Source organism: Sceloporus occidentalis, unplaced genomic scaffold, assembly GCF_023333645.1.
Source record: "Sceloporus occidentalis isolate IW3139 unplaced genomic scaffold, rSceOcc1.0.p SCAF_4, whole genome shotgun sequence".
NCBI classification, from domain to species: Eukaryota; Metazoa; Chordata; class Lepidosauria; order Squamata; family Phrynosomatidae; genus Sceloporus; species Sceloporus occidentalis.
Window position 1 is genome coordinate 183506449 of NW_028316984.1, and position 27338 is coordinate 183533786.

At 40.7% G+C, this 27338-nt stretch overlaps 1 protein-coding gene across 7 annotated transcripts in view; it reads right to left on the bottom strand.

Moving 5' to 3' along the window:
• The window catches only part of BEGAIN (brain enriched guanylate kinase associated), a 286481-nt gene that overhangs the window by 6571 nt on the left and 252572 nt on the right, over positions 1 to 27338 (bottom strand). For all 7 annotated transcript variants that reach the window (XM_089522538.1, XM_089522540.1, XM_089522537.1 and 4 more), the window contains 2 exons: positions 5927 to 6034; positions 1123 to 1206 (listed from right to left, as the gene is read on the bottom strand). In XM_089522538.1, coding sequence (XP_089378664.1) covers positions 1123 to 1206; positions 5927 to 6034 — 192 coding nt within the window. The remainder of the gene's footprint in view (positions 1 to 1122; positions 1207 to 5926; positions 6035 to 27338) is intronic.

Sequence of the window (27338 nt, forward strand, 5' to 3'; positions counted from 1 at the left end):
AGCGCAAATGTGCCAGTCTGAATGGGGCCAATGAAACACATATGGGTATACCAGTCTACGCAAAAATGCTGGGAAGGGACAGACTCTAAATATCTTGAGGCTGTAGGGAATGCAGTGGAGACAGCTCAGCTCAACATATATGAAGCACAAGGGTCACTGGGTTTGTGGGACCGCCTTCAGCTTTCTGACTGAGCCTTGTGGTCATTAGGCTCCAACAGGGCCTTCTTAGCCTCCGCCAAATTTCTCCACTTTAGGATGGGTTATTCCATGGGGGCCAGGGGCCAATTTTCCCCCAGCCCCTCTGAGAGTGCTCCCCAAACCAAATACAGTGGGCTGTTACTATTCACTGGGGTTTGGTTCCATGACTTCCCATGAATACCAAAATCCATGGATGCTCAAGTTCCATTAAATACAATGACCTATTAAAATGGTCTCCCCTATACATGATTGCAAAATCAAGGTTTCCTTTTTGGAATTTATATTTTTTGAATACTTTCAAGCTATGGATGGTTCATTTTGTGGATAAAGAATCAGGGAATATGCAAGGACTAGTATACCCATTTTCTTTTACAGTTCCACTCCAAATGATGATAGAAAGTGCTTACTCTTGCCATGTTAAGAAGGATTGCAGAGGAAAACAGAGTCATTTTGGGTAGTGCAGGGTACTGGTGTGCTTGTAGGTTGGGAGTATTTTCATGTGTTTTCACTTGTTTGGGAGCTTTCTGCATGATTTGAGGGCAAGAGCTGCCTCAAAATTGCACCATTTAAAAAAAAAACACATTGTTGGGGATTGGGAGATTTAGAGGCCACAAAAGGATAGTCCAGGAGATACATGGATTCTGCATGGCATACTGTTCCCTCTGCTCTATTCCCTGAATATTTAGTCATCCCAGTCTAGGATCCTAGCCAGATGTCTCCATTCCTTTCAGTATCCCTGCCAATATCCTCCTTGTCTTTTCCACCTTCTGCTATCTTTAGGTTTCCTTGTGGTTTTAAGCCCTTCCCACTATTCTCTTGCTTGTATTCTTTTGGGCAGGGGAGGGATGGAGGGGAAACAACAGAAAACCCACAGTCAGTAGCAGGCACCTTGGTGAATTTCAGAAATGTGGTTTGTTACATTACCTCGGAAAGCTTATGTGCTCTGTCGTAATTCTTGCTACACTGGAGCAGGTGAGCAGCTAAATTGCAATCTTTTCTATAGAGCTCCTGCAAAAAACAAACCAAAACAAAAATGAGACCAGAAAAAAAAAAGCAATACATAGAGACAGAAAGAAAAGTTTGGTTCAGAAGCCTGATTACAACAGCCCACAAATAAAAGTATTATGTTGATATTATACCCTATCTTTTTCTAGAATATAATCTATGCTTTAGAGTCCAGTAGTCACGTGGTAGAAAGAGACTCGAAGTTGAATCTGCACTGTAGAAATAATGCAGTTTGACACAGTTTTAACTGCTGTGGCTTCATCCTATGGAATCATGGGATTTGTAGTTTGTTGTGGAACCAGAGTTCTCTGACAGAGAAGGCTAAATATCTCACAAATCTACAGATCCTACAATTCCATGGCATTGAGCAATGGCAGCTAAAGTGATGTCAAACTGCATTATTTCTGCTGTGTAGATTCAGCTTTAGTTTAGGAACTTCATTGTCTGATGTGAAGTCGAAGGCTTTCATGGCCGGCATCCATAGATTTTTGTGGGTTTTTTTGGCTTTCCAGGTCACACACTATATATACCCAAGTCCTTTCCAGGCAAGCATTCTCTGAAGATGTCAGCATGCTGGCGAAACGTCAGGAAGAAACTTTTCTAGAACATGGCTACATAGCCTGAAAAACCCACAAAAATTTATTCATTGTCTGAAATTAGGATATCATCAAGGGACCTACATAAGACTATGGCTACCATCCTGTTAGAGACATCCACAAATGTAATTTCATCTTATGCTTGAGTATTTAATTTTTGGTCATTGTGGATATTCTGATATCACTCTGATATTCCCTAAAAAACATTCCATTGTTGGTGGAAAGTGGAGAGGATTGGGGGAGATTCTAGTTATGTTCCCATAGCCAGACACCAGAACAGAACATCATCTATAAAGACTCAGGAGGACCTTGACAGATTTTGGTGGAAGACGTCCTAGTCTGCACCTGGTATGAAAAGATAGCTGGAAGCTTCTCCAGTTGCCATCAAAGCAAAACAATGAGTTCTGAGGACAATGATGGAGAATATGCAGTGTGTGTGTGCACATGTCCCATTTTAACATGGCAAGTGATGGAAAGACCAATTGTGGACCATGGTTCTAAGCAAAATAAGTGGATTATCAAAGGTTATATTGCCATTGTAACCAAGTATAATGACACACTTTTGACTTGAGTCTGCCCTTGGTCATGACAACCTTATAATCATAGGCCTTCAGGTAATGGTATTTATTTTCATTATTTGGTGCAGTGTTGCAAAACAAGCCACTAATACATGAAAGCATTATAAGCCCTTTATTCTCTTACACAACAATTTTAGTTTTCAAAATGTGAATGAAAAGCAAAACAGTATATATTTTCACAGAACAACTTGTGTTTTTTAAAAACACAATATCCTGCTTCAGAAGCTCTTATTTTCACCCAAAAGGCTTATTTGGGAAACCTGAAAACAACACTGATTGAAAGTCATTTAAACACATGATTTTTCCATCATAGAAAACTTGGTTCATAGCAGTGCTCCTGAAAATTATGACCGGGCAACACTTCCATAAACAACAATGACTCATGTGGTGAAGGCAATCCAATATTTGTGAACTGGCTGCATTATTTTTTGTTGTTCATAAGCATCCATGTAGACACCCTCTATCTCTGAAGTCACCTACAGCATTAAGAAAATAGTCCAAATACATGAGAATTAACTATTCAAATGATAGGTAAATTCAAGACAGTGAATTCTGATGTCACCCATAGAATTAAGATAAGAAAATACTTCTGAATAAACTATTCAAATGAGAGGTAAATTCAAGATAGTGAAGTTCTTAACTGGCTGTCTTGAATTTAACTTCCATTTGAATAGTTCATTCAGATGTACCTGGACTATTTTCTTGATTCTGTGGGTGACATCAGAGTTAGAGAGTGTCTAAAAGGATGCTTATGAACAACAAAACAATAATGCAGGATCAAAAACAGCTAATAGGAAAGACTGAAGGGCTATTCAGATGATATCTTGAGCCAGTGATTCAGTTAGCATATCTTCCAATTGTCCTGTTTTGACATTGAAGGAATAATGGAAGGAAGAGATCTTTAAGCTTCAATTTTCCAACGACTTCCAGAAAGTAGAGAGCTTTCCAGAATAATAGATATTGTATAGAGAAGAAGGGTCAGTGTTCAGAAGGGAGGGGAAGATGGGAAAATTTTCTTCTGTGAATTTCTTAACTGAACTCATCTAAGGATACAAACTCACCACCCCCAGAAGGCTTCCCACTCTCTACTAGGGATGTAATTCTTCACTGTGGGTGCATCTACACTGTAGAAGTAATGCAGTTTAATAGCACTTTAAGTGCTATAGCTCCATCCTAAAGAATACTGGGATTTGTCATTTTACAAGGTTTTTAGCCTTCTCTGCCAAAGAGTGCTGGCGCCTCACAAAACTACAGTTCCCAGGACCGTAGTTTTACATTGTAGGCACAGGCTAAGTTTCTTCCTGAAGGAAGCAATGAGTAATTTTACCAATGTTCTTGTGGTGAGACAGCCTTTGAAAAACATGCAGTTTCCGAAGTCAGTTGGGACTTACTTTGCACAAAATTCACAAATGTTTGCTTTATGCAGAAAAGAGAATTTCGGCCTAAAATATTATTTTGTACACAGAAAATGGTGTTTTCTATGCAAATCAACCATGCATGAATTTTTAGGAAACAACATTTTCTGGACAGGAAATAATACATTTTATTCTGTGCAGAAAATATTGTTTTCTGTGCAAAGCAATGACGTTTGAATATTATGCTTAGTAAGTCTTGAACTGCGAATATTCTAAGCTGTCCAGGATTCTTCTTGTTAGGCTTTCGTGACACTTGAAAAAAAATGTGGTTTTGATCATTTACCTAATATTTTCAAATATTTTTCCATTCTTACTCTCTACTCCCGGTACAGTGTGGAAGTCTAGGATGGTATGGAATTTAGCTCTGGACCCATGGAAATTACCTAGTCCTGCCTTAAAGACTAACATATACATTAAGATAATAATAATAATAATAATAATAATAATATTTATTTATATCCCGCCTCTTCCGCTTTGAGGATCGAGGCGGGTAACAACAAAGTTCATACAATACACAATAATGCATGTCTTTAGGGATTATGTTGTTGTTGTGTGCCTTCAAGTTTTTTGTGGGTTTTTCAGACTATGTGGCCATGTTCTGGAAGAGTTTATTCCTGATGTTTTGCCAGCATCTGTGGCTGGCATCTTCAGAGAATGCTGGCGAAATGTCAGGAATTGACTCTTTCAGAACATGGCCACATAGCGCAAAAAACCCTCAAAAAACTATGGAAGCCAGTTGTGAAAGCCTTTGACTTGACATTGCCTTCAAGTTGTTTCCAACTTATGGTGACCCCAAGGCAAACTTATCATGTTTTTTTCTTGGCACAATTTGTTCAGAGGAGGTTTGCCATTACCTGAGGCTGAGAGAGTGTGACTTGCCCAAGGTCAATCAGTGGGTTTCATGGCTGACCAGGGAACTGAACCCTGCTCTCCAGAGTCGTAGTCCAACACTCAAACCTCTTATAGACAATTCCAAAATGTGTTAGTCTTTAAGGCATCACAAGACTCTTATTGTTTTTGCTGCAGCAAAAGCCTATCGGAAGTGTAAATTAAGTTATCCTAGCCAATGTGCCAAAAATATGATAAAGAGAAATCAAGAGAAGCCTCTAGCCAAATGCTAAACATGTTCTATTTGCCCCTCAAAGGACAGATTGATGCTGTTTACTGCAATGAATATAGCCACTGGGACTCAATCCCGAATTAGAACAAAAATAATTATTTTGACTTGATGTGCCTGTGGTAGATGTCATCTTCTTGCCCAATGCTGTTATTTATTATTGCCACCAAGAATACCTGCAGGCTTGATCTATGCATTTAATTAGAACTGTGCTAACTTCTTGAAAATATAACTTGAGGATAATTTAACATTATCGCTTGTCCTTGGTTGTCACTAAAAAACCATTCCCTGTACAGCCTTCAACTTAGCTAGCATCATAGAAGTTCCTTATGGACTATAACTACCAGAGTCACCTACATTCCTGTGGGAATCTGAGAGCTGGAATCCCAAAAGAAACTCCTCTATCTCTAGGTAGAAGTCTTGTTTAGATTTTTGCATGTTTAAATTGGTGCATATGGTTGGATCACAAACATGTCTCAACAGTGTGAATAATGGCAGAATTATAACAAATACTGAATGAGGAAAACAGAAAAGATAAAGTGCATTTCCTGATCATGGAGGGCTTTGCCCAGTATGTTAGATTTACGTAAAACGAAAAGATGGTATATTGGACATTATGCTGAGCTTCCCTTTTTAAACATTTCCTCTGAAGCAAGTCATCTTAGTTTTGATGGCATCAGCAAATTTTAGGGCTGCAACCTCATTTCAGCTTTGCAGGTTATGATTCAGATATAATGAAAACAATTTGCGGTGGAAAGATTTGCTATAAACATATTACATACAATCTATACTAGAAATATAGTGAATGCACCCTGTATTCCTACATAACAAGAAGATTAAGCTTCTTAGAGTAGCCATTGGTGCAGAAAAGTAGAACAGTTCAAAACTTAGCAATTAATAAAATGGAAGGGCATGGCAGCTGCTGGCATTGCATTGTTTCTGATCCAGTAATCCATAATTTCATAGCTTTATTTTCGTACATGATCATGACAAATAGCCACTGTTCAAAGTACTTACATTATCTTCTGACAATTTGTCTATTGTCACCTTGGCTTCTATCAAATGGTTATTGAGGGCTATTATTTCGTGGCTTAAAGCTCTTTTTTCTTCTTCATAATGTTGACCCTGTGTACAAAAACAACTCAATCAACATTTCCCGCCTTACAAAACATACAGTTGAGTGTTGTTTTCTAAGTCAAAGGAAAATTGTATGCACTTTCATTACTTCCTTCTCTGTATTTTCCCCCATGTCTACATTCTTACTAAAAATGAAACACAACTTGGGGAATTTTAATATATGAGTTCAATCTATATCCAATATTGGGCATGTGAACATTATCTGTAGAACATATATACGATCTTCATTGACTATAAAGTATATTTAGTTTTGCTTCCTTACTCTATCACCCATCCATAATGTTCAAATAAGGTACAGTTAAACCAGGCCATAGCTAAGCTTTGACCCATAAGCATATCTATATTCAGAATTTGAAAAAGTTACTTGTCTGGACTACCCAGAACAGCCCACCCACCATGCCCACATAGTGTCATCCTTATTAATCTGTTATCCTGGATTAGCAGGATCATGTGCTTGCTCATATATAGGATCTCCCATCCACGGGAAAACCTCTTTAGCTCCAATTCTACTACATAAATTGAATAAAGAAAAGTACTTTTTTGTATGTGTGTTTATGAGTGTGTAAGGCAAATATATGGGAATACCATGATAGAACAATTAGATGTGAAATTTGCTCACCTAATCCTCATCCTCAAATTATCTGAGAACATAATGAACTGAAGCATCCTAAATATCTGGATTAAGATTGTTTTGAGATGTTTTGGGCATGCCCTTCTCCATGTCCCACCACCCTCACAGATAGATCTGGTGGGAACATGTGATAGGGTCTTCTCAGTGGCTGCTCTCAGGGTCTGGAAAACTCCTTTCTAGAGAGGCTAGACTGTTATCCCCCCTTTACAATATTTCCACAAGCAGGTAACACCTGGCCTTTGAGAATGGATTTTGCATGGGAAACTGGCCTCATATTATGTGCTATTTTATTTGTTGCTGTTGTTAAAATGTTTTTGCTGATTTCAAATTTTATGATGCTTAAATTGCTTTTTAAATTTTGTATGTTATGAATTTTAACTATGTTTTAACTGTTGCAAGCAGCCAAACGGGGAAATGTGGGATATAAATAAATATAACAGCAACAAGAAGCAGAACAGCTTCTGCAACTGAGTTCTGGGACAGCCTTCTGGGAAAGCAATAAAAGCTGAGCTACATGACTGAAAGTGTGCAAGACAACATGCCATCTCATATTGTATGGGGAGGAACTTCAGGTGCAGGTAGTCTCTCCTCTATGTCTGTATCTACATCTACATCTAATTTATCTGTATTCCTTGCATACAGAGGAGGGATCCATGGCAGCCTTCTTCATGAACTACTAGCATTCTCTGTGCAGCATAAGAAAGGAAAGGGATTGATGGAGATGGAAGAGGGATCTCTAGGACCCAGCAAACCACTGGCAGGAAGTCTAACAGCTTTTCTAATCTAAAATTTTTGGTAATGCAGTTGGCTTTCTGTATCCACAGATTCTGCATCCACTGATTCAACCAACCATGGTTCAAAATATTCATTAAAAAAAAAATCCCCCAATACAAACCTTGATTTTGCCATTTTATATAAGGGACACCATTTTACTACAACATTTAATATAATGGGGCTTGAGCATCCACAGATTTTGATATCCACAGTGTGTGTGTGTGTGTGTGTGTGTGTGATGAAACCAAACTGCAATGGATAGCAAGGCTCACTGTAACATGAAAAGAGCAGCAATTAAAAAACATTATAAAGCATCACACATTTAAAAAAACAACATTGAAATGAAAAAAGTCTAGGGCGCAGTTAAAATTCCACAAACATTAGGATCCATCCAGCTTATATGCAGTGGTGCCATTCCTTTAGTGCAAAGTTTCTACAACTTTGCTAAAACCTAATTTATTGATTTATTTAATTTCTAACATGCCTTTCTTCTGAACGGAACATCCTTGTGCAAATTCAGATCCAGTACACTTATTCCACCTGTCGAGAGATCTTGTAGCACCTTTGAGACTAACTAAAGAAAGAAGTTGGCAGCATTGCCACCTGTGCAACCATGAGCTGTTGTATTAATCATTCCACAATCTATCATACAAAGCTTTTCATTTCACCTTAATAGTGAATTTAGCACTCTCTAAGCTGCTTACAATCTGTAAGCCAGTTGCCCCCAACAAGCTGGGTACTCATTTTACCGACGTATGAAAGGATGGAAGGCTGTGTCAGCCTTGGAGTCCTAGGATCCAACTCACAACCTTGTGGCTGCAATATTGGCATTTAACCACTTTACCACCAGGGCTCCTTATAGCCACCTGAAGAGCTTCAAATAATCACTGAGATCCTTCATCATGGACATTGTTATGAATGTGTAACTGCATCTCCTCTCCTGATGCAACATAATCCTCCAAACCTACCCGAAAAACCCACAAAAAGATTCCTAGGTTTGTTCTTGATTGACAAAAGAGACGTGAATCTAGAGTCACACCAGTATCTTTTTCACATGCCCTGAAATTCTATCTCAACCCTTGGGGTGTGTGGGCACTCTACATTAGGAACCCCTGCTTTGGAGTATCTAAAGTAGACGCAAAACGAACAGAAGATCCACTGAATCAACGGGAATTATAAAAGCACTGATTTACCATTCAGCAAATTGGTTCATTGGGACTACCAATCGGATTTAAGATAAGGATTTCCATTGAAAAATGCTGGCCATTTCAGTACTTTCTCTGGAGAAGGACTTCTTCCTTTGAGAAGTTGAGGCCCTCTCATTCCTCACTCCAGTGGTTCTCAACCTTCCTAATACCACAACCCTTTAATACAATTCCTCATGTTGTGGTGACTCCCAACCATAAAATTGCGGTGTCTCAGTTCCTAAGACCATCGGAAATATGTGTTTTCCGATGGTCTTAGGTGACCCCTGTGAAAGGGTCATTTGACCCCCAAAGGGGTCACAACCCACAGGTTGAAAACCACTGCCTCACTTTCATGTTGATTAAAATGACACATGAAGAATTAGCTGTAACAGGGCAACTGGTCTCTACTTCAGACTCCCAAACTTCTGTCCTATGTTAATGTTAAGCAGCCTTCCTTTATTGGACTAAATACTGACAGCAATGGGAGCTATTTGTCCTGTGTGCCTTGAACAAATATCAGGGTTAATTATCTGGGTGTACAGAGCACAGGGTGATGATAAAAAGGAGATTATTAAAACTGAAAAGTGGTGAATTGCTCTTGGGTGATTTTAAAACACACCAGGGCATGCTTTCTGCTTTGTTTCCAGAATAAAGAAATCTCTCTCTCTCTCTCACACACACACATACCACTTGGATTTGCCTTGTATACATTAGTTAAAGAGGGGCAATTATTATGATGGCAGGGTATGTTGCTCCCCTTTCCCAGCAAATTTGTATGAAGTGGGTCAAAAACCATAAGATGTTATCTTGGCTTGACATTTTTCACACAAAAAAAGAGCCCCTGCCTGGTTTCAACTAGCAGTGCAATTCAAAGGGGAGAAGGCAAAATAATAGAAATGTAATTGGCAAGTTATTAGCTCAGCAGACTGGCTCAGAACATTTTTTCCTTTTGGTCTATAAAGAAACTTGTGCTCAAAACAGGTCAGGTCCAGAAGAAAAGATGTGTATTTTCTTTCAATTTCCCCCCAGATGTTAATTTGAAAGGTTACAAGAACTGGACACCACCAATGATTGTTCATAACAGAAATGTGTATGTTAAGAGGAGCTGAGGAATTGACCTAGATAGCAATATGTAATTGGGTTTAATGGCTTGCCACTGTAGTCAGGTGGATGGATTTCAGGCTTGTGCATCTTCTTTGTACCTTCCTGAGGCGGGTTATAGACCGCCCATTTGGGGCGGGCTGTACCCGCCCCTTTCCCCGGTGTATTGGGGCCTCAGCTGCCAGAACGGCAGCCGCTGAGGCCCCGATCCGCCGCTCTTCAGGCTGCGGGGAAGCGGCAAAACACCGCTTCCCCGCAGCCTGAAAAGGGGTGTCCTTGGGGCTTCAAGCCCCAAGGACACCCCGCAGCAGCGGGGAGAAGGAGAAAGGGGCTGCTTGGCCCCTTTCTCCCTTGCTTCGCTGGGCGCAGCCGTCTGAAGGCTGTGCCCAGCGAGGCAAAGCGGCGCCGCAAACCTGGTCCGCGGAAAGGGCGCACTAAGTGCCCTGGCGCGGACTGACGCACCTTCCTAACCCTAGTATGGACTGACTCCGTACTTTAATGGCAGTGTGTAACCCGCCTAATAGTAACAGAAGATCCACTTGCAAGAGAGTGATCCATCCTTCCCTATGAACAAATGAGGCCTAGAAAGTGCTAGAGAAGGGACGGGCACAATTCAATATTAAAGGAACAGGGCATTTCTGAGTAAGTTTCAGTCAGTGTGTAAAAATTTTGTGCAGTTGGAGAAATTTTGGTTGAGATGGGCCACCACTGCATTGCAAGACAACCAGTTGAGGATTTCTCAATCCTCAAGAGAGTCCTCTCTTTTTCCTCAAGAATGAGACACCAAGCTATAAGTGTGGCCAACATCGAAGCAATTATCCTATGCAGTTTCAGTGACAACTTCCACATGTGTTTATGCTATAATGGTGATATTTTTTTAATTATAATTAATGCAATTCTGCGGGTGGTAAGTTGTGGCATGATTGGATCTACAGAGAAAATAAGCCTTGGGGGGATGGAGTCCCAACTGGTGGTGAGTGCTGGCAAGAATGGATCTTTAGGTGGTTGGTCTTAACCAGATCATGGCTTTTCTCAGTTCTGCCTGGAAACTCTCTCTGTGGAGATTATCACAAAGGGGATGGGACATCAATGTCCCATCCCTGTTCTGTCCTTCCCACACAATCATGAGAAGGATTTTTAGATGAAGTCACTCTTATCCAGACATTCTACCGTTCAGAAAGTGTGAGTGACAGTGATTGTGTGAAAGCCTTTCGAATGATCTCATGCTGATCCTGTCATTGTCTCATCACTGAAGTGGCATTACCCTGGCATTTTGCATTAACAGGAGTTCGTATTAATGCAATGTGACTTAAATGACAGGATCAGTGTGTACAATATGGGAGAGCAATCCCGACCTTGCACTTGTCTGAGTGTGAGGATCTCCTGTGACTACAGGAATGCGAAGATCAGGAAGGTTGATGGCTGTAGCCAGTAATATGAGAGAACAAATGGCTTCTCTGTCTAGGGAGTTTATCACACGGAGATTGGGAGTTTATTCCATGAAGATCCTGGAAAAATCACATAATTACATGTAACGATTTCACACGATGTCACACAAAACCCACTATTAAAGTGGTCACAAAGAAGCATCAATGCACATCATTTTACTTTCAGGATTCCAGTGACAATGCATTGCCAATATCACTTTATTTGCACAATTGCTTGTGATAATAATTTGCACAATTTACTTGCTATTTCCACTTCATTTGCGGGATGCTTTAAATGCATTTTAATCTCTCTTTAATGTCAAAATCAGCCCCAGTGTGATAAACTCCTAGGCTTGATCCTCAGGGAAAGCTACCCCTCTGCTTTCTGGACAGCTCTTTCTCTTGGTCTCCACTTTGCTGTCTTCTCCTATGAACACCAAGGGTGTGCTCTCCTCCCTCTCAACTGGATGCACTGACTTTATGTAGAGCCAGCTGTATTTCAATCCATCCTCTGCCCTGCTCCACAAAGCATCTTCTGAACTGAATGGATAGCCACTTTGGCAATGCAGATGGCATCATCAGGACAGGCAACCAAGAAAGCTGCTGTATATAATGGTCAGTGATGGAGGCTGAGATGGAGGCACCTCTGTGAGTACAGTCCCACTACATAAGTTTTGCATCACATTTTGGCAACATCTTTTTTGTATAGATGCAAAATACTGTATCTCTTGGCAGAATTAATGTTATTTTTGTAGCTAATCACACATGCATAGCAGGCTGAACAGGCTGGTTGATTCAGAAAATGTAAGCAATCCACCCAGAGTTACTATTTCTTCATGCGACAAAAGAACATTTAGCAGTTTTAAATTTTGTGCACTTACAGGAAAAAAGTGCAAAAATCAGTCTTAAAAATGCACAAATATCACCGATGCTGAGGGGGGAAAGCTTGACTTATTGCTGTGAAGAGAACTGTGCATGTATGTTGCTTCGTTTACTGTGAAAAGATGAAACAGGCCAGGATTCACATCCCTTATCCCAGCACAGGGATTTGTCTTCAGTATCAAAAGTGAATTCAGTGATTTTCAAAACCCATTGCTGTTTTCCTTTCAAGCTTTCAGCTGCCAGATCTTTTTAGTGGTAGGGGGAGTGGAGGAGAGAGATGTGTTGTCAAGAGATCTACAAGGAGATCTCATTCTGTTTTACATCCACCCTTGCCTTAGATTATCAAGGGACCTCAAAGGTGAAATGTGAGCTGCACCACTTGGACTTGAACACCTTACTTGTGTAAAAAAAGAAAAGATTAGAGGCGTGGTGAAGATGCAAAAGAAGACTGCGGGCTAAGGTTCATACAATCACAATAGAGTGGATTCCCGTATGAATGTGTACTCCTATTTTCAGGGTATGTTACAGGCTCTTTCAGTAAGAAGAGGGTAAAATGAGATCCCAGTGGACTCATGGGTCAGCTGTGGATAAAGATACTAGCAGCTCATCTGTTGTTTTGGTACAAAGCCTCTTGCTTCTTTCTGTGGGAAGGTTTTTCTGAGCTTGACTGAATCCATCTCTGAAATGATGGGTTGCTGCTATTGTTGTTGCTATTTGCCATCAAGGCAACTTTGACTTATGGAAACCATATGAATGACAGTCCTCCAAAAGCTGCTCTGTTCATGTCTTCCAAACTCAGGGCCATGGCTTCCTTGATTAAATTAATCCACCTGTAGTGCAGTCTCCCTCTTTTCCAACTGCTTTCTACTTTATCAGACATTATAATCTTTTCTAATGAGTCATCTCATTTCATGATATGGCCAAAGTACAACAACTTCAGTTTAGTCATCTTTGCTTCTAGGGAGAGTTCATGCTTGATTTGCTCTAAGACCCCATTCATTTTTTTAGCAGTGTATACTATCCTCAGCACTCTTTTCCAGCCAGTGGCGTCACAGTGCAGTACTCATGGTGTCACCCCGCATTGACCTCCTCCCACACTACACTGATACAGAATCCTTAGTGATGTTTTTAGTACTAATTTACTCATAAACCATAATTCCCATATATCACTGAATCTAATGGTAATAGTTGTGACATAAACAACTGGCAAAATTAAAATTGTCCTTGAATTACAATATCATATGCACAGAATAAACGTATTTAAACATACATAGCTTCATGTGATTAAAATGAAAATTTGGTAAAATTTGATGTTTTTAAAGATTTTTTAAAAAAAATTAAATTAATTTTTTTTATTTTTTAAAAATAAAACTGTTCAGAATTTACATGAAGCTGCTGGGAGAGATCATCCAGAGATGTGGAGCGTGGTGTCATCAGTACGCTGATGACACCTAAATCTATTTCTCTATGTCTCTGACTGTTGCAGTGACTAGGCATGGCATCTTTTCTCTGGATGTCTGCCTCGATAATGGGCTGGATGAGGGAAAACAAACTCAGACTAAATCCAGAGAAAACAGAGGTACTTGCGATAGGTACCCCTAGTCCGGGGAAGGAGATTTGTCAACGAGTCTTGGACGGGGTCACACTTCCCCTAAAGGATGAAGTTCACAGTTTGGGAGTACTCCTGGATCCATCTTTGCAGTTGTCATCTCAAATAGATGTGACGGCCAGGAGTGCCTGGTATCAACTTTGGTTGATACGGCAACTGTGTCCCTACCTGGACCAAAAGGACCTTGAAGCAGTGGTACTTGCACTGGTAATCTCTTGTTTAGATTCCTGTAATGCATTCTACATGGAGCTACCCTTATGCCAAGTTCGGAAGCTTCAATTGGTTCAAAATGTGGCAGCCAGATTGGTCACCGGTACATCTAGGTTTGACCATATAACACCAGTGTTGAAATCTCTTAATTGTCTGCCAATTAGCTTCCGGGCGCAGTATAAGGTATTGGTTATTACCTTTAAAGCCCTGCATGGCTCGGGCCTGAGTTACTTGCAGGAACGCCTCTCCCTACACAATCCGCCCCACACACTTAGAACATCTGGGAAGTATTTATTGGATCATCATAATACTAGGTTAATGACAACTTCCCATAGGGCGTTTACTGCTGTGGTTCCAAAATTATGGAATAGCCTACCTGAAGAGATCCATTTTATCACTACCTTAGAGACCTTTAAGAAGGCACTTAAGACAGATCTCTTCCAGTGGGCTTATCCACTGGACTCCAATTAAAAGGTTATGATGATCGCTCCACTCCTGACTATGATTGTTAGCTATTGATGAATTGTTATTTTAGAGAAGTAATAGGAATGTTGGTTAATTCAGTATTAGTGTTTTATTGATCGTATTTTTGTACTATTGTATCATTTTTATTGATGTAATCCCGCCTCAATCCTTGGGAGAGGTGGGAAATATAAATAAACATTATTATTATTATTATTATTATTATTAACATTTGATTTTTTTTTTTAAACTGGGGACTCACCTTCCTCCTCTCACTGACCTCCACCCTGTCACTTCAGCATTTTAAAGAGATACAGGCAAATGCCACAGCCTGTTTCTGCCAAAATACAAATTTTGAAGGGGATCACCTGGTGGAGACCACACACCCCGCCTCCTCTAGTGATGTCATTGTTTCCAGCACCACATTTCGATTTTCTTACTGTCATCTTTCTTCAATATCTACCTTTCACATAGAAATTGGAAATGCTACAAGAAATACCATGGGGTGCTTAGTCCCACTAATATCCAAATCCTTGCTGAGATCATTAAAATGCTGTGATTGTTAGAGACTTTCAAATTAAATGGTGAATTTGAACCTGGTTAAGATAATGAATTTGTTCCATTAGCTCATGTTATTGAGAGACAACTTCATAAATATTTGCATAACTTTAGTAAAATAATTGGAGATTGCTGAACAAGTGCTAATCACATTAATTTATGTTAGCAAATACAGCCAGCAAAAGCAATACATCTGCATTGTAACTGTGATCATAAAATGCTAAGCTTTACAGCAGAAGTGGGCAATAAATGGTTCTTCAGTTGCTACTGGACTGCAAGTCCCATAATCTCTGACATAGGCTATACAAGCCAGGGCTGATGGGAGATGTAGTCTCGCAATCCATGCCTTGCCTGTTACAACTTGCACTTCTTTTACTATCCCAGCCTATACATATCTACTCAAAGTTAAGTACCACTGAGTTCAATTGGATTTACTCCTAGGTAAGGGGGTATTGGATTTCAAGACAAAGCAGCTTGTTTCACTGTAGGTTTATGACACAGAGATAAACTCTTATAATAAATATTTCTCTTTTCCTCCCTATTAAACTTGAGGTAATTTACATCAACATAGACATGTGTAAGCTTATGCTAGATATCTATCTCATTTTGCTTCCTCCTCCATCCCAAATACTTCTACTTGTTTTCTCCCACAGCTGCAAATATTAAATCACTAACAAAATTTGCATTCATACATATTCCAATGTATTTTCCCCATTCAATAAATAATAAATGTCTGCCATCCGTGCATGAATAAGTTCATAGCATTAGTTTTCCCAGTGTACATTGGTGAAAGTACAGCAATGTACCCATAAGCAATATCTGCCATGGTTTTGACAACCATTTGTTGACTGTTGGCACATTTTTTATGCTTCCAGATTTTTTTTCCCTTGAAAATATTTTTGCTGTTAAGAAAAATTGTAGTGGAAAGTTGCCAATGTTTTGCATCACTTGTGCCTTTAACAGCAGTCTGACATGAAATTTTTTTGGCAGGGATGATGGTTTCTCTACCTTTTCAGTTACACAGAAGGAGAAGCTTCAGCCTCTGCACTTTTGTATTCCAGTCATGATATGCAAGCAAAAATAGCAACCCCACCCCCAGAAAACTTTTTACTGCAGATAATTGATGAACAAAGTACTGCCTTTGGGGACATCTGGACACTTCTGCTTTTGTGCTTTGATTTTTTAGGGTGCTTTTAACAGTCCATGCTAAAACAAGCCTCCCCCCCTTCCCTATTTCTTTAGACAATGGCCTGTTACAGACAGCCAAAATAAAGCTGCTTCGAGTCACAGTGGAGGTATGGCGTTTCAATGATGCATGCATCCTAAGAGTCCAGAAGTCGCACCAAAGCCATGCTCCAGCCCTAAGGACTGGAGCGTGGCTTTGGTGTGGCTTCTGGACTCTTAGGACGCATGCATCATTGAAACACCATACCTCCACTGTGACTCGAAGCAGCTTTATTTTGGCTGTCTGTAACAGGCCTGAGTGATTGAGGGCCCTTTGCCATTTGTTAGCTATTCTGTATATATCTGGGGTCAGACATAGAATTTCTATGTCAGGAAACAATAGGGAGCTTACCTGAAGTCCCATTGTCCCTAACGGTGGCACAGCCGTGTGCACATGCTGTCATTGGGGACAACGGGGGCTTTCCCTAATGGCGGAGCATCTATGTGCATGTGCCACCATTGGAGACAACAGGGACTTGCCGTCTGCGGATGCTTAACTCTGTGGATGGCAAGCCCGCAGATATCAAGGCCCCACTTTATACATATGAAGTTTAAAAATGATTAAATAATTAAAATAATTTAAAAATTAAAAACATTATGCATTAAAATATTAAAATATTAAACCATACGCAATCCTGGACACCTGAACTGCACAGCATTTAAAAGCCCAAACCTCATCAGTTTGAAAAAGCCTGACAGCACAGCCCTTTCAGAGTATGCAAACCCATTTGCTTGGGTTAGGGACACAGGAGCCCCATGAAAGTGGAACAATTGCACATAAAAACCACTGTAGACACCTCTCTAGGAATGTCTACATCCTCCAGAGCAACTCTATGGTCAACATAAGCTGGAAATTGACCACAGAATTGTACTAGAGAACCTACAAATGCCTAGAGATGTGTTCTCTCTAGGAATCTCTAGGTCAGTGATGGTGAACCTTTTAGAGACTGAGTGCCCAAATGCAGTGGCATTCCTGCTCCGGTGTCACCTGGTGCCTGGGGGGGTGGGAGTTCTGGGGGTTGTGACTTCTGGGAAGACAAACACACAAGGAAAAAACAGAGGATCTGACCAAATATCTTAGAGATTCCTAGAGAGAACATATTAATCAAATCCATGAATGATCAAATCTGCAAATATGGAGGGCTGACTGTATCACACTTTGATCTTGCTCTAACTGCCACAGCTGCATCCTATGGAATCCTGGGATTTTTAGCTTGTGGAGGTTCTAGAGATACAGTATTTGGCGGAGAATTCCAAATACCTCATGAACCTATAAATCACAGGATTCCATAGGAGGAAACTATAGCAGTTAAAGTGGAATCAAAGTGCTATTATTGTGTAGTGGGAAACAGCCTTGGTTCCTATTCATCTTCCCAGAAGTACTAAGGGAAAGTAGATGTCCAAACCATTAATAAAAGAAGATTTACTTAACTTTTTGGTCTATCCCATCTCTCTTGTTTCTCCCTTCAAAAAGAGTGTGTGTGATATTATTAGGGAGGCCTTAGAGTCAATAGCCCCAACAGTCCTCCAAGGCAAGTGTCCCATTTGTTGACAAGAACAGCTGATTCCAGAAAATCTAATTTTGAGACACGTAAGCACATTTAATCTGACCCAAGCCTCTCTAGCTTTCTTGAACTATTTATAGATTTTGCCTTTAAGGCTACCTGAAGAGAATGGTAACTGGAAATCACATCAAAGAATTTGGAGACTCCTTAAATACTAACAAGGTTTATCTGGCATCAGCATTCAAGGATTTCATTACAAGGGCTACAGATCACACAAGTCTATGGCAAATAAACGTGTTAGTCTTTAAGATGCTCAGATTTTCAGGGGGTGGCCAGTTAAGTCTGCTGCAACAAAAACAAGAGCAGAATAATATGTCTACCCTGTACTCTGGAACTTTTTGGGAATCTTAAGCACCTTCGGTAGAATATGCTTATATTTCTGAGCTTAGTGATATGTATCTACAGGGGCAACTAAAAATGTAATAATGAACAACACTAATAGACTCTTCCCTAATTATTTTTTAATAAGCAGTTCTTAAATGGCATGTCCCACATGTCAACTGAACTCTGTGCAATTTGTACTTTTCTTTTACCTAAATGTATGATTGGCCAAGTGATTTGAACATTCACCTGGCTATTTGAATAAACACAGTCATGCAGCAGTAGCCCTTTCTGTGTCCATTAATGGCAATATCTCCAAAGCATCCATTTAAAGAATGTGCAAGAAATTCCATCCATTCTGAAAAATATTTGAAAACGTTCTGAAAAACTTGCCATGCAAAGAAAAGAAGTATGAAACCCATATTGGAATAAGAAAAATGAAAACCTCTGAATTTGACAGATTTGGATACTCCTAGTGCTAACTCTTTATGTGGGGAGGCAGAGATTAGGATCTGGAAGAGCCATAACTCAGTATGTCATTTGAGCCCCCTGCTGACAGATGAACCCTACTTTTTTTTAAAAAAACCTTAGTACAATACAGCGCTGGACATTGGCGGAGGTTGTTGTAGTTGTTGTTATTGTTATGTGCCTCCAAGCCATTTTTGACTTATGGGGACCCTCAAGCAAACATATCATGGGGTTTTCTTGGCAAGTTTCTTCAGAGGGGGGTGTCATTACCATCCTCTGAGGGTGAGAGAGTGTTACTCAACCAAGGTCACCCAGTGCTTTTTAAAAAAATCTCTCAAGCAGGGAATTGAATCCTGATCACCAGAGTCATAGTCCAACACTCAAATCACTATACCACCCTGGCTTTTAGAGAAAACCTACTGCATGGGCCCAGAATATGATTTATAATGCTGTTAACAATAGCAAGTACACTGCAAGTACATTTCTATACCGCTTATCAGTGCACTTAAGCACTCCCTAAAAAAATTATTTATATCCTGTCCCTCTGCACTCAGGCAATCGGGGCGGCTTACAACATAAAAAAGTATACATACCATTTCTCCCCAACCCTCCCTCCCATTAAAATAGAATTAAACAATTTGCAATATAAAACATATTTTAAAAAATAACAATTTAAAACAGTAAAGAAACAAACAGACAAACAACAATAAGCGAGCAAAACAGCAAACATTACTTTTTCCTCTTTGGTGGCCGGGTGTCTATTCAGGAAAGGTGTGCCAGAAAAGATTTTTTAAACCTGTTTAAGGTGGTTATACGATGGATCTTGTCCAGCAGGCCATTCTATAATCTGGGCGCAATAGCTGAGAAGGTCCTCTGGACAGTTGTAGATAACCAAGTTTTTATTGGTTGTAGCAAATTTCTCCCAGAGGTCCTGAGTGTGCAGGGTGGATCATACAGAAGGAGGCGGTCCCGGAGATAAGTTGGACCCAAGCCATTGAGGGCTTTAAAGGTAATAACCAACACCTTGTAATGGGACCGGAAACTAATGGGCAGCCAGTGGAGAGATCTTAAGATCAGTGTAATGTGGCCTCTTCTAGATGTACGAGACCAGTCTGGCTGCCATATTCTGTACTAATTGCAGTTTCTAGACCAAGCATGAGGGTAGCTCCATGTAGAGTGCATTACAGAAATCTAGATGTGAGGTTACCAGTGTGTGTACTACGGTTTCAAGATCCCTGACTTCAGGAGGTTTTACTCTGGGCCCATACAGACAAGTCAAAATAAAGCTGCTTCGGGTCACTTTGGAGGTATGCTATTTAAATGACACATGCATCTTAAGAAGCCAGAAGCTGTCCCAAAGCTGCGCTCTAGTCCTTAGACTGTAGTGTAGCTTTGGCACAGCTTCTGGCCTCTTAGGACGCATGCATCATTTAAAAAGCATACCTCCAAAGTGACCCGAAGCAGCTTTATTTTGGTCTGTCTGTATGGGCTCTCTGTTTCTAAAACAGCAAAAAAGACATTTAAAGCCCCCTGAAAGAACCAACACCTCCAGTTACCCAAATTGGTGGTTGTGGTCCTCAGGGATCTTGAAGGTACTGAAAATTGTCTTCTGAGTCATGAAGCATGTCTACACATGCTTTAGGTTTGGGAATTTTAAGGCCTAAATCCAACTATATTAAGGCCTAAATCAAATTAGAGTAATTAGAGCAAACCCATTGAATCAATGAGGTTTCCATGACTGTCCAACTAATCAGGTTCCTTTCATTCAATGGGTTTTCTTGTCACTAATGTAAGTTGTAAGATTCATTGTATCTACTCTATTTTGGACTAACCATTGGATTTCAGCCTTAACATTATTTTTTTAGGGTCTGGTTATAGAACATCAGTTCAGTATTTTTGTTTTGATGCTTAGCCAATCAATCTTTCATACACCTAGAAAAATATGGTAGTGCTTTAATTTAAGCTTTCTAGAGTGTGCCGAAGGAAGTTGACTGAAGATGCGATTATTTCAAATATTTTAGTTTAGTTTGTTGAATGTAAGTAAAATCTAGGACAAAATGTGGAGACAGCATATCCTTTAATCAGCAATGTTAATGGTTATACAAATGAAACCAACAGTGCAAGACAGATAGTATCTACTCAGATGTAAATCCTACTGAGTTCAATGGCACTTACTCCCAGGTTAAAAGATTATAGGATTATACGACACGTCTGATATTTTGGCCAAAGAGTTATGAGGTTCGCTTATCCATTTTGCCAGGAATGTATGCTGAAAAATAAAATGTTATGAAAACAGCTTGCAAATTAGCAGCCCTGTATACACCATAAACTGGTGTTCTTTCATGCTTGCAAAGATCATATGAGTTCCCTCTCTGCTCCATTGTAGTACAGTTGATTATAGCAGCTGAAATAGCCTCTTTGATGAAGAGTAGCTATTTTTGTATTTTTAATTCTATAGAAGGAGCTCTATTTTCAGTCTGACAAAATGATGGAGAGCATTAGATCTGCTTCATGGCTACTTTGCTTATTGCCACAAAATTGCCAGTCTTCAGCTATCTCAAGCTTTAATGGCAATGGGTTAATAGTAAACTGAAACTTCAGGGAGAGAGAGAGAGATTATAACAACGGTATAAAAATAGATCTCTATAATAGAGAGCAGGATGACTTTTTTGTCTATTTGTTTTGCAAAGCAAAAGTATAGATTCGTTGCTTTAAGGATCATCCCTCCTTTTAAAGTGCCTGCTATTCCCAATTCTATTGCAGATGCCCTTTATTTCTATACATATTTGTTCCAGGCTCACATGTCTTTCTTCCTTGCTTTTGATTTGTGAACAGAGATCAGCTTTCCCTAATCAAACAGCATCCAAATGTATTCCAATACAACTCTCATCGTTCCCATGGCCATTGTAGGGTGCCAGGCTGGGAACAGATGAAATACACCATTTTATTTCTTGCTGGTCAACCATGAACCACAGGAGATGTAATTATAAATATCTAAAGTGTGGGGATAAGCAGCCAGGGAGGATCTGTGGACATCACTCCTATTTCAAGTTCCCCTGGACCACCAAAGGCCACCTACACATATACTCCAACAGTACTGATTTGACAGGGACAATCCCAATTAAAACTCTGTCATCTCACTTTTTCAGCTGCTTTTAAAATGTTCCAGTTTTTCTCTCCTCTTCCCCCTTTCCCCTCAGCTTACTTCAATTGCTGCTCCAGAGACTAGGACCCGGAGCAATGGATGCAAGCTACAGGAAAAGAGATCCCACCTCAACATTAGGAAGAACTTCCTGACAGTAAGGGCTGTTTGACAGTGGAACATACTCTCTCGGAGTGTAGTGGAGTCTCCCTCCTTGGAAGTCTTTAAGCAGAGGCTGGATGGCCATCTGTCGGGGATGCTTTGACCGAGAGTTCCTGCATGGCAGGGGGTTGGACTGGATGACCCTTACGGTCTCTTCCAACTCTATGATACTATGATTTTATGATTCTATGCAAACCAAGATGGAAGTACAAAAGTAGTTTGCAATTAACTCAGCAGGGGGAGAGGAGAAGAGAGGGAAGAATCTTGTCCTTCCAAGTACTGTAGGTTCATGCAAAAGCAAATTCATGCAGCCCCTCCTAGTTTGTGTGTTGTTCCTCATTAATCATTTTTGCAATCTTGACCACACACTGATGTTGCTTGGCCATATATAGCCTGTCTTTCATCTGTGAGAAGTTGGAAGGTATGCATACTTCAAGAGCCAGTATGGCATAGTAGTTTGAGCATTGGACTATGACTCTGGAGAACAGGGTTTACATCCTCACTCTCTGGGTCACCCTCTGGATGACCGTGAACAATCCACACACACTCTCTGAGCCTTAGAGGATGGCAATAGCAAACATCTTCCGAAGAAAATTACCAAGAAAAACCCGGGACAGTTTCGGCTTAGGGTCACCATGAATTTGAAATGACTTGAAGGCACACAACAATAAACAAACATGCAACCTTCACTGAAAAAAATTTGCTCTGTGTCAATAAAAGACTGCCCCTTTCAGTAGCCTTAAAATAGAGAATTATAGGGGCTCAACAGACTGTCCTGAAAGGGTGGGCTAGAGCCAACTGTTGTTGATCCTGACGGAGGCTGCAGCAGCCAAATGATGTGGTCTCCATCAGGAGTAAAAAGAACCTGCTATGAGTGCACAATTGGTGCACCATGGCACATCCATGATGCAAGTGCAGTTCAATGACATCTGGATGCTGCACGTCGCACACGTCATGTGGATGGGAGGCTGCCATTATGGCACCACCATTACATGCTAGGTTTCGGGAGCATGTGGTTGCTGTGTGCTCCTGAACCCTAGTTTCAGCCCGAGGATGGCGCTACCTGCAGGTCTGTACCAGGCCATACTCCCCAGGAGCATTCTGACCATGCAGTTCTCCATACGTGTGTGTGTGTGTGTGTGTGTGTCTATTTTTATTCAGTCACAAAACTGCAGAGAGAAGCCTTATGGGCTACATACAATCCTAATTCTGTCTCTACAAGATCTAATGCCATTGGTAATTTTTTGAGAGAATGGCAGACTGACCAGTGTGATGCAGCAGCTAAAAAATCCAATATGATCCTAGTTTGCATCAATAGGAGTACAGTATCTAGATTGATGGAAGTAATGGTATCACTCTATTCTGCTTTGTCCAGGCCTCACCTGGAATATTGTGTCCAGTTCTGGACACCACAATTCAAAAAAGATGGTGACAAGCTGGAGTGTGTCCAGAGGAGAGTGACCAAAATGGTGAAAGGTCTGGGAACTGCATCCTATGAGGAACAGACTAGGGAGCTGGGTATGTTTAGCCTGGGGAAGAGAAGGTTAAGAGGTGACATGATAGCCATATTTAAATATTTAAAAGGATGTCATATAGACAAAGGATCAAGATTGTTTTCTGCTGCTCCAAAGACTAGGAGATGGAGCAATGGATCCAAACTACAAGAAATGAGATTCCATCTGAACATTGGGAAGAAATTCCTGACAGTAAGATGTATTCCTGCATGGTGGTGGGGACTTGATGGTCCTTGTGGTTTCTTCCATTGCTATGATTCTACGTTTGCACGTTGCACTCACTTTGAGCGAGATGACCTCCAATGTGGACAGTGGGAGCTTGTCAAGTCCAAGTCAGTGAGGAAATCAATCCACTCCAGGCTTTATTCATCCCCTAAAATTGGTCTCAATGATACTGAGTTCAGCACCTTGAATAGAATCATAGAGACCACAAGGACCATCCAGTCCAACCTCCTTCCGTGCAGGATATCACAATCAAAGCATCCCTGACAGAGTGGACCCAGAGTGAACTCAGCACTTCACTAACATAGAGGCTACTGGCCACCACTGAATGTAGATAGTATTGTGCTAGATGGGCCATCCATTTGTCTCAATATAAGTATGAGACAGGAAAAGTTACTTTGTGGGACTATAACTCCCAGAATCCTGTGCTGGTCGGACATGCTGGTATGTTTTGTGTGTGTGTGTGCGAGGTCTAGTCCAAAAAAGTATATTTTCTAAGTTCTAAGGCAACTTCCTGTGTTTTTAAGAGGTATATCTATGAGAAATTCAAAGATGACAGGCCTTTCAAGAAAAGCTCATTACTTCTTGTGTCTCGTGTCCAGTGCCTGAATCTACATTTGGAAAAGGCAGAAGTTTAAGATCATCTGCAGATTTGTCCTGATCTTTCCTTGCATTTGCCTAGCTCTGATCTCAGTTGATTGGCAGATTCTAACCCTGTGTCCTTTTTATTCCTATTAGCATAACACTGCATACTCTTTGAATGTTACACTGCAACAAGATCCCTCATAAAAGATTAAAGTTTTAGAATGATGTGCAGGTCTTTTGATTTTTTTTTAAACTGCTTTATGTTCTCATTTAATATTATTTTCTCTATCTTCAGAACCCCAAAGCTATTTTTCTAGGCTGGAATCAAAGATCAAACAGAATTATTGGGCCAGAAAGATTCAACCTGTCCTGGATGGGGTTAAAATCCCCCAGAAGACACAGGTTCACAGTTTTGGTCTATCCCTGGATTCAGCCCTAAACCTGGATGTGCTCAGGTTTTTGCATTGGCAAGGAGTGCATTTGCTCAATTAAAACTAGTGTGCCAACTGTGCCTGTTCCTAGAGATATCTGACATGTCAAAGGTGACACATGCCTTAGTCACATCCTGCTTGGATTAGTATAATACACTGTATGTGGGGCTGCCTTTGAAGAATGCTTGGAAGCTTCAGCTTCATCAAAGAACTGCAGTCAGATGCAAACTGGGCCTGGGGACAGGGAGCACACAACTCCCTTGTTACAACTGCTTTGCCGGCTTCAAGTCTTTTTCCAGTCACAATGCTACATGTTGGTTATAATCTAAAAAGCCCTATATAATTCAGATCCAGAATATCCTCCCATAGGGGCCTTTGTACAATATGGCCACTGAGTATGGAGAGTACAGCCTTCAAGATGTACAGTGTCTGTAATCATTTATTTACACACACACACACACACACATACACACACACACACACACACAGAGAGAGAGAGAGAGAGAGAGAGAGAGAGAGAGAGAGTTGCACGGTTACTGATAGTTATTGAACTTGAACACTGTGCTTGAATTCCCCGTACTAACTTTAAAGCTATATTTGTTTTGATTATTGTAAGCAACCTTGAGTCCTGGACTGGGGAAAAGACAGGATATACAGAAACAATGCCGATATGATATGGATGGGAATTGCAGTCTAAAAACATCTCCCACATGTTGCCCACCTTGGGAGTTCTTAATTACCTTTTCTCATACAAGGTTGCTAATATACACATTTATAGCAAAAGGTATTTTATTAACAGTACCTTTCTGGTAGAGAAAATTCTACTCCATAGAGACCAGGTTTGAATTCCCTCTTGGCCCACTGGGTGACCTTGGGCAAGTGACACTCTCTTGGCTTCAGAGGAAGGAAAAAGTAACTCCTTTCTGAAAACTCGTGCCAAGAAAACTCTGTGATAGCTACCAATTTCCTCCACATCTTGTGGGCCACTCAAAATCCTTTGGTGGGCCACAAGCATCTGACAGGCCATGTGTCATGCAGGTCTGTCCTATGACCCCATTTTGCACCATTCCTGAAGCCTGTATATTTCTGAGGCATGTGGTATATTTCAGTGCAGAAAACCCTAGCTGGGTGAAAATAAAATAGAATCATAGAATTGTAGAGCTGGAAGGGACCGCAAGGGCCATCCAGTCCAACCCCCTGCTATGTAGGAAATCACAATCAAAGCATCCCCGACAGATGGCCATCCAGCCTCTGTTTAAAGACCTCTAAGGAAGGAGACTTCACTACACTCTGAGGGAATTTGTTCCACTGTCGAACAGCCCTTACTGTCAGGAAATTCCTCCTAATGTTGAGGTGGAATCTCTTTTGCTGTAGCTTGCATCCACTGCTCTGGGTCCTAGTCTCTGGAGCAGCAGAAAACAAGCTTGCTCCCTCCTCAACATGACATCCCTTCAAATATTTAAACAGGGCTATCATATCACCTCTTAACTTTCTCTTCTCCAGGCAAAACATCCCCAGCTCCCTAAGTCGTTCCTCATAGGGCATGGTTTCCAGACCCTTCACCATTTTAGTTGCCCTCCTTTGGACTAGGAACAAATTTACAGTGAGCCAGTGATCCGCGGATTGGAGCATCCACAGCTCACCACACCCAATATTATTCAACAGGGTGCACATATGAATGCACCGTTGCAGATGTACGCATTTTCATTCCCCCACCAAATATGGGGCACAACTGTCTGTGTTTTTTCCCATTTGCTCCCCATTCCCCAAAATTGAACCTTCACGGATAGGAAGGGTCTGCTATAATGTTTTACAGAAGGCTAAATTTGGCAAATTTTGCATGTTATAAATAGGTGTGGACAAAGTATAGTCCATGAGCCATATGTAGCCCCCAAGGCCAGTTTTGTGCCCTACAGCACCACCCAGAGGTTATTTTTCAAATCCCTCTAAAATTCTTTAGGCGGTTTTAGGGGGCAATTTCAGCAAATATTTGGGCATGCCTAGGAGAGAGCTTTTTAATAAAACAGGAAGTCAACTTCTGGATCACTTCATGAATTTTTTAAAAAAGGTTTTCCCACTCTAGGTCCAGAGGAGGCCAAAAACATGGCAAAAATGCCCTCAGTACCGTACCCCATTGTCTTCAAATGTTGAGGCGATTTGGGGAGAAAAGGTTTCCCCCCCCAATTTTTTTGAGGTGGTGAAGGGGAAGGATAAGAAACCCCTCCCCCATTCTCCTAGGGGTTTAATGCATCTCCCTAACCCCTGACAGTTGCACACCCCTGTTGTAAATCTTGTCAACTTCATTTGATGTGAAGTCAAAGGCTTTCATGGCCAACATCCAGTTTTTTGTGGGTTTTTTGGGCTATGTGGCCATGTTCTAGAAGAGTTTATTCCTGACGTTGTGCCAGCAGCTGTGGCTGGCATCTTCAGATAAACTTCGTTTGACTTTTGGATCCATGATTGTTCTAATTATAGTTGTGAAGGGAAACAGATCCATAGGCTGGAGGGAGGAGAATAGATGTTGATATAGCACAGATAGGTTGCATGGCAGTGGCTGAAGAGAGAGTTCAGGAAAAGAATTTGTTTCATTTCAAATAGGAACAAGTTGTTACATTAAAATAAGTGCACACTCAGGCTATTTATGTTTCATGTTTTGAACCATCTATGGTTCAGTAAACTGTCAATCAAGTGAGGGTTCTGAAAAGAAATTTGCCACATATTTACAAATTTGAAGACCTGACAGTATGGTGTAGTGGTTTGAGCACTAGACTATGACTCTGGAAACCAGGGTTTGAATCCTTGCTCAGCCATAGGAAC